Source organism: Oncorhynchus kisutch, linkage group LG6 (assembly GCF_002021735.2).
Source record: "Oncorhynchus kisutch isolate 150728-3 linkage group LG6, Okis_V2, whole genome shotgun sequence".
In the NCBI taxonomy this organism is placed as follows: Eukaryota; Metazoa; Chordata; class Actinopteri; order Salmoniformes; family Salmonidae; genus Oncorhynchus; species Oncorhynchus kisutch.
Genome location: NC_034179.2, coordinates 30,692,673 through 30,700,672, shown reverse-complemented (window position 1 = coordinate 30,700,672; position 8,000 = coordinate 30,692,673). Strand labels below are relative to the sequence as shown.

The 8,000-nt window shown below is 40.6% G+C and overlaps 1 protein-coding gene across 1 annotated transcript; it reads right to left on the bottom strand.

Annotated features, from left to right (window-relative positions):
* Positions 1 to 3,258: 3,258 nt before the first annotated feature.
* On the bottom strand, positions 3,259 to 6,330 carry LOC109892109 (brain-specific homeobox/POU domain protein 3-like). Its single transcript, XM_020484526.2, has 2 exons — positions 5,991 to 6,330; positions 3,259 to 5,384 (listed from the first exon to the last, which is right to left on the bottom strand). The coding sequence occupies exons 1-2, from the start codon at positions 6,108 to 6,110 to the stop codon at positions 4,461 to 4,463; spliced, it is 1,044 nt and encodes a 347-aa protein (XP_020340115.1). The 5' UTR covers positions 6,111 to 6,330; the 3' UTR covers positions 3,259 to 4,460.
* Between the last annotated feature and the right edge of the window lie 1,670 nt (positions 6,331 to 8,000).

The window sequence follows — 8,000 nt, the reverse complement described above, 5'->3', positions numbered from 1 at the left end:
CTCAGAAATGAAATCCCATATAAATTCTTCACAGAATTCAAGTAACAGACATTTCAACATCAATTGTTCAGAAGAAACTGCGTGAATCATGCCTTCATTGTCAAATTGCTGCAAAGAAACAACTACTAAAGGACACCAATAATAAGAAGAGACTTGCTTGGGACAAGAAACACAAGAAATGGACATTAGACCTGTGGAAATATTTCCTTTGGTCTGATGAGTCCAAATATGAGATTTGTGAGTCTTTGTGAGATGGAGATTAGCTGAACAAATTATATCTGCATGTGTGATTCCCACCGTGAAGCATGGAGGAGGAGGTGTGATGTGTGGGGGTGCTTTTCTGGTGACACTGTCAGTGATTTATTTCGAATTCAAGGCACACTTAACCAGCATGGCTTCCACATCATTCTGCAGTGATACGCAATCCCATATGGTTTGCACTTAGTGGGACTATCATTTATTTTTCAACAGGACAATGACCCAACACACCTCCAGGCTGTGTAAGGGCTATTTGACCAAGAAGGAAAGTGATGGAGTGCTGCATCAGATGACCTGGTCTCCACAATCACAATCACTCATCCACAATGGTTTGGGATGAGTTGGACCGCTGAGTGAAGGAAAGAAGCCAACAAGTGCTCAGAATATGTGGGAACTCCTTCAAGACTGTTGGAAAAGCATTCTTCATGAAGCTGGTTGAGAGAATGCCAAGAGTGTGCAAAGCTGTCATCAAGGCAAAGGGTGGCTACTTTGAAGAATCTCAAATATAAAATATATTATGATTTGTTTAATACTTTTTTGGTTATGTCACGTTCTGACCTTTATTTCCTTTGTTTTGTATTTATTTAGTATGGTCAGGGCGTGAGTTGGGTGGGCAGTCTATGTTTGTTTTTCTATGATTTGGGTATTTCTATGTTTCGGCCTAGTATGGTTCTCAATCAAAGGCAGGTGTCATTAGTTGTCTCTGATTGAGAATCATACTTAGGTAGCCTGGGTTGCACTGTTTGTTTGTGGGTGATTGTCTATGTTGTAGCTTCACGGTCGTCATTTGTTTATTGTTTTGTATACAGTGTCAGTACTTTCTTTATTAAAGATTTACCATGGACACTTACGACGCCGCATTTTGGTCCGATCCTTCTCGCCTCTCCTCTTCAGATGAAGAGGAGGACGACCGTGACAGGTTACTACATGATTCCATATGTGCTATTTCATAGTGTGGATTTCTTCATTATTATCTTACAAAGAAGACAATTGTCAAAATAAAGAAAAACCCTTGAATGAGTACGTGTGTCCAAACTTTTGACTGGTACTGTATTTATGCATTTTTCATATATATTTTCCTTTATTATTTTCAGTAACCCTACCACCCTAATGGACAGCAACACTTAGGGGTCTACTTCCAGTTTATACATACTATATACATTTTATAGACACGGTATATTTTACCTTAGTTATATTTTGTATGTTTTTAGTCCCAACCTTGAGCTCAAACAGGTAGTGATTTATTTATGACGTAAGTTAACATGAAGCCTATGAGTTTTGGTGTTAAGGTGAAATTCGATTTCCTATTGGCTTATCACTACTTTTAGCCTACATTATCAGCTTATATATCAATAGATCGAGCCTACTGGTTAGGCCTTTTAGCCATCCATTTGTTGTATTTTAAGATATTAGACTACCAATGTGTTTTGTTTTGTTTTGAATCATTATTTTTGTTGTCACATTTCCTCATTCTCCCCATTCTATTTCTAAGTCCTCAGTGGTAACCCTCCTGATGTGCCACATCAAGAAGTTCCGTCCCGCTAACAGTAGCACAGCACCATACCAATTCTACAGTCTAATGGTTGTATTGAGTTGCTCCGAGAGAAAGGGACCCGGGCGCGTGTTGGACAACACAAGGCGGCAGTCCATTCAGCGAGAGGAGATCTCCTTCTTAATAAACACATACAAAAATCAATAGTATCATAACAGCTGATATTTATTATTCATTAATAACGAGTTTTACAGGCCTGAAACCATCCGCTGAACACAAGGGAGAGCACTGGAACCCCTAACATTTTCTGTACTGACAATCTCTGGCCCCTATCGGACTTCGGCATCCGGTTGAACTAGTTTGGACACATCTGGATTATATACACACACCTGTCTATCTGGAAAGGATGTGCCAAAAATAAATTATAAACTGGGTGGTTCGATCCCCGATCGCTGATTGGCTGACATCTGTGGTATAACAGACCGTATAACTCTGGTATGACAAAACATTTATTTGTATTGCTCTAATTACGTTGGTAACCAGTTTATAATAGCAATAAGGCACTTCGTGGGTCTGTGATATATGGCCGATATACCACGGCTAAAAGATGTGTCCAGGCACTCTGCGTAAATAAATGCCCTTAGCCGTGGTATATTGGCCATATACCACACCCCTTCGTGCATTATTGCTTAATTAGAAGCTGATATTTATAATTTATTTATTTATTTATTAGCCCGATTATATTAACTTAAATTGTTGCAGTAATATTTAAATCCTCAGCATTCCTCTAAATGTAGTTTTGCTTCAGAGTCAACTATTATCGGCCTAAATCATATGCATCAACGAATAACTTATCTCTTAAAAATATTTAATGGTGTCATCCACAGTTTACCTAAATATTTTTTTTATGTTTGTAAATAATTAAAAGCGTATTTGGTCTGATGGCCTCCCGTTTTTTGTTTGTTATGAAACCCTTAAGGCCACAGTTTATGACAAGACTCGGTCTCATTTAAAGTTTTCTGAGGTGCGAGGAATAATAGTAACCATTTTTCAAAAGGTTCGAGTTTGTATTTTGCTTTTGGTACTAGGGAAAAGTGAAACGTAGGCAAATCATTTGGTAGTGATAATATTATAGGCCTAATCTAGACTCGATGATGTATTCCCTCCCATTATGGCTTATTCTAAATGTTATTTCTCATTGAAACAAACCAATGTAAACAAAACCTGAATCAGAATGTATCATAATATATTATCATTGTTCAATATCGAATGGAATCATTCATTCATACAAATTGGTTTGATCATTGACGTAGTCTTCATCAAGTTCTGTCCACCACCAAAATCAGAAACAGATTTAAATTGTTCCACTCTAGAACTGATCCGTCAACCTCCCATCACGAGAGTGTTCTCTCATTTCAAAGCACCAGCTGCTTTCCATTCTAGCAGACGAACAGACATCGAATGGAGATTGTTGATATATTTACCCCAAAATAACTTATAGGAGAAGATGAGGTAAAACGTGCATGGTTTATTTTAGTTTCTGTCGCTTACACAGACACATTAAAGCACATATTCACAAATATACGTTGTATTGTAAATAAATTAAGTTCAAATAAATAAGTTAATAAAAAGAAACCTAACTAAGTAAAATTGTGAAAATATAAATAAGTGAACAATTGCTCATGTTTAAAATATCTACAAAGTGCATTGAACTCAGGGAATGCAATGTAACCATTACTTCCATCCATGGCCCAATAATGATAATAATAATAACACAAATATTTTCGTTTCCATGTGAGGACAGAAAAGGGCAGTTTTACAACGTAATTATTCTAAATAATTTGATTGTCAAAGCATCATTGCAGTGAAATTAGTACAGACATACACCATGTTTAGCCGACATATCTGTGAGTCATCTAATTCAACCATAACTTTGTGGGGAAAAAACGAAAAACGAATAAACGATTATTTTTGTGTGTTTTATACTCATACAGTCCAAAATGACCATGAATGTGCCAACACTAGGGTAATGAGGTAGACACAGAGAAGTATACTGTGTATGTCCGCGTGTACGTGCGTTTGCCCGTGTGTATGCTCTCTTATTGCAATGCATTCAGATGGGTTTTTAGAACTATAAATTCACACATAACGCCCTATGAGTAAACCATGCAATGGATTACAGTAATACCCCCGTGTTACGGAGAGGCAACCATCTCTGAGACACATAATGATGACAACATTAAGCCCTAAGCATCTTCTGCAAACAACAATTTGACTATTAACATTTTTTTTTAAATAACGAACTAGATGCGCTCTTCACACAAACAGGTGCAATGTATTCACAAAAATGTACAATGATAAATATAAAACAGTTATTCTGACTCAAGAGAATAATAACAAGTATTATTCGATTTCAATTTTTTTGTACAATAATTGCCATGAGTTAAGGGGTGGGTTTTCTCTTTTCCGACTCAAGAGTATGATGACTTCGATCTCCTGTTTCACTGTTATTGTATTCGTCGATATGTTGAGTTTTAAATGTCAAAAGTTATAGCCTACGTTTTGCCCCGGGGGATATTGGTTTTCAAGTCTTTATCCAATTCAAAGGAGCGAAGCGCATCTTGTCTGCCAGCCTCGATTGGCCACATTAGCCGTGTGCCTATTTGTTTCTGATTTGTCTATTCGATGAAAGTTTTGCTCTGCCTTTGGCCTAGTGTGTTGCAGAGAACTTCATCCTTTTCTGCTTTTGCCTTTGATTGCAAAACCACACCCTGACCACGTTCTTTTTGAGGTCCAGTTTCTCGGCTATCGCTGCAATCTTCTCTGACGAGGGCCTTGGCTGCACAGCGAAATATGCCTCTAAAGAGCGCTTCTCCGGAGCAGCGATGGAGGTACGTTTTCTCTTCTTGTCTCCTCCGTTGAAAATCTCCGGCTTGGTCATTTTCTCCCGCTGCGCCCTCTCTGCCTCCTCCAGCCAAGCTTCCAGGATGGGTTTTAGGGCCACCATGTTATTATGAGACAAGGTGAGGGACTCGAACCGGCAAATCGTGCTCTGACTGAGGCAACCAACCCCAGGGATTTTAAGGTTCGCCAGGGCCGAGCCCACATCCGCCTGCGTCACCCCCAGCTTGATCCGCCTCTGCTTGAACCGCTCTGCGAAGGACTCCAGCTCCCTGGGGTCTGGCTCTGAGTCCCCCCCGCCGCCCAGTGAGGTGTGCGAACCCATGCTGTGGGGGTGCATGTTCATGGCCTGTTGATGATGATGGTGGTGTTGCATGTGGTTGATTGCGGACATGTGGGCGTGCGGATGGGAGGCCGTGGAGCAGACGTCAGAGCCGGGCATTCCTCCCAGGGAGATGGACATGCCGGGGGTCAGGTGGTCCAGAAGGTCGCCATCCAGGCCCTGAGAGCCCTGGTGATGTGGGTGGTGGTGGTGGTGCGAGGTGAGCACGGATGGGTGATGGAGGTGGGCCGAGGACGAGGTGGGGGTACAGGTCATGCTGGTCATGGTGGTCATGGTGTGGTAAGTCGCGTCTGGCTTGTAAGGATGGCTCTTTGCGATATCCACCGCTGCCAGCGCTTCAGCCCTCTGCAGTAAAGTCTCATCAAAGCCGGCAAAGATGTTGCCCTGCAGCTGTGCGATGGAGAGGAGCAGGGGAAGCAGAGAGGAGACAGGTTATTAATGCTGCCCAAACAGGCAGTTTGTTTTTAAAATGGAAATGCATTACGCAAGAGGTTTGAAATGTTTACCTTTTGTGGAAAGACTATAAATTACATTATCCACAATAAGCAATTTATCATCCATAATATCAAATCGTTAAGTTAATGTAATGTACCAATACATGACTATAAACCCAACTATTCATATGCCCAAATCCTCAACTGCACCATCACTTTTGATTATTCGTTAATAATGAATATTTCAATCCTCTTCAATAATTTCTCTGCACCATGGAATAAGACGAATTTGACATGAGACTGACTGAAAACATTATATTAACAATACGATATTGACAATGCATGGTTTTCGTGTAAATACAAAGCATTTAGCAAGTTGTTTTACACAATTCCACATGTTCTATTCTCCCCTCCAATTTATATTGATTATTGCATTGTTGGGTTTAGAGCTAGCAAGAAGGGCATTTCACTGTACTTGTGCACCTGGCATTAAAACGTTAAGGCTATGAGAATATACCTTTCATTCGTGATAATTGGATAATTTGAATGTCAAGTAACTCACCGAGTGAGTGGGCATGCATGCCCTCCGGATGGCCTCCGAGCTCGATTGAAGAGGGGTGTATTTCGGCTCGTGCAGTATGGGATGCATACTGAAAGGTTGTTTGCTGTTCATTGACATCATGATTGCAGAAGTTAGTGAGGGCCGTTTTCCGTCTTCCTCGTTTGGCTCCGTGTTGGTCCGTTGTTACTAGAAACGTCTCAGGATTAAACAAATTGATATAATTGTTGGTTGTTTGAGGGTGATGGTAGTGCTGCTAACGATGACAGGTTTAAACCTCCTGCCTGCTCCCCTGTAGGTCTCTTTCTATCCGTTCGGACTCCTCCGCTTTTGGCTTTAGTATGGATGCTACCTAGCAGCCACCTAAAATATAACGCTGTGTTACTGGCCCCGCCCCAACGGTGGGTCATCACCCCCTCCTTTCCCCATTGTCTCCAAATGTTATTGGGAATTGTGTATTTAACCACGCCTCTTGAGTGAAAACCACCACCCACTCCGAGGCAACGATTGGAAGTTTGATTTTGACAGGTGCAATGGCTGGTTCTCAGACCGACAACACGCTTTGTGCAGATTGCTGTGCTTTCTATTGGATCCGTTGACATTTATTCGATGTCCTAATTTCTGTCATAACTTTGTAATATGCTTTTTTTTCAATTAACATTCGATGGTCTAACGAATTTTTTTTGCCTTTGCTGAAACAAAAAAACTCCAAAGTGATACCTGAAATGAAATATAAATAATAGCCAGCAGTGAAATAACTCCAGTGAACAGTGGATTCAGACAAGCTTCTGTTAAAGTTCAATTATGAATTGATGGACGACCAAACAATAATCCTCCCTGACACCATTCCCTTTTCTTTTCTAGCAATTAATACATACATTAATCATAGTTAATTTACTTTGTGGTGCAAACCACAGTATGGGATCCCCAATTAAAGAATAAACAGGTCAGAATGGATATGAAGCACAGGGAGGATGATGAAATATGTACTGTTTTACAGCAGGTCAACAGAGCAAGTGCTGTCAATCACAGCCAATATCAGCCAGGCTGAGGAGATAGTGATGGAGATGGACCACCACTCTAGGCATGGTTCCCCATGCCCCTGTCTGCCCCACCCTGTTGGGCAGGGCTCTCCTAGAAACCCCCATCACAGATGTGGGGCTGGGGGCTTTCTTCCTGACATTTTCTCTTATAAATATCATGTCAATGTTGAATAGTTATAGATTTTATAGAAAGTTCTGGTTCCAATGGGTTGAGCCACCCAAAAGGTAAAAATTGGATGTCTCCATCCGCAACATTTCAAGCTAGCTTACACTCACCCCCTTTAAACCCACTGCACAGCGACCCCAGCTGTCAAGCTGAGCCCAACTGCTCATCCAAGTCACCACTGTTACAGAAGTCACACGCTGCTTGTTAAGCAAGTACCACTTCCTCCTGAGATGGCTCACACTGAAACCAGGTCCTCTGCCCTGCTTGCAGGGTTGTATAGGTCTCTTTCTAAATGTGATCCGTTACAGTTACAAGTTACCTGTCCAAAATTGTATTCAGTAACTTAACTTTTGTATTACCCAAACTCTGGCACATAATCTGATTAGTTTCAGTTACTTTTAGATTACTTTCTTACTAAGAGTCATTAGAATACAAAAATACTTCAAAGTACTACTCAAGTAGTTTTTTGGGGTACCTGTCATTCAATTTACTATTTACATTTTTGCCAACTTTTACTTTTACTTCACTACCATTACTAAAGAAAATAATGTACTTTTTACTCCATACATTTACTCGTTACCTGTTGACAGGAAAATGGTCCAATTCACACACTTATCAAGAGAACATCCCTGGTCATCTCTGCTGCCTCTGTTCTGGCGGACTCACTAAACACAAATGCTTTGCTTGTAAATTATGTCTGAGTGTTGGAGTGTGCCCCTGGCTATCTGTCTAAAAAAAGAAGACACGTGTGCTGTCCGGTTTGCTTAATATGAGTCATTTGAAATGGTTTATACTTTTACTTTT

What these genes read in the sequence shown, in the direction of transcription:
- LOC109892109 (XM_020484526.2), bottom strand. Translation starts at nt 6,110, where the DNA reads ATGATGTCAATGAACAGCAAACAACCTTTCAGTATGCATCCCATACTG. An exon ending in CATGCATGCCCACTCACTCG is followed by an intron (nt 5,385 to 5,990) that starts GTGAGTTACTTG and finishes TCCATCGCACAG; the next exon opens with CTGCAGGGCAACATCTTTGC.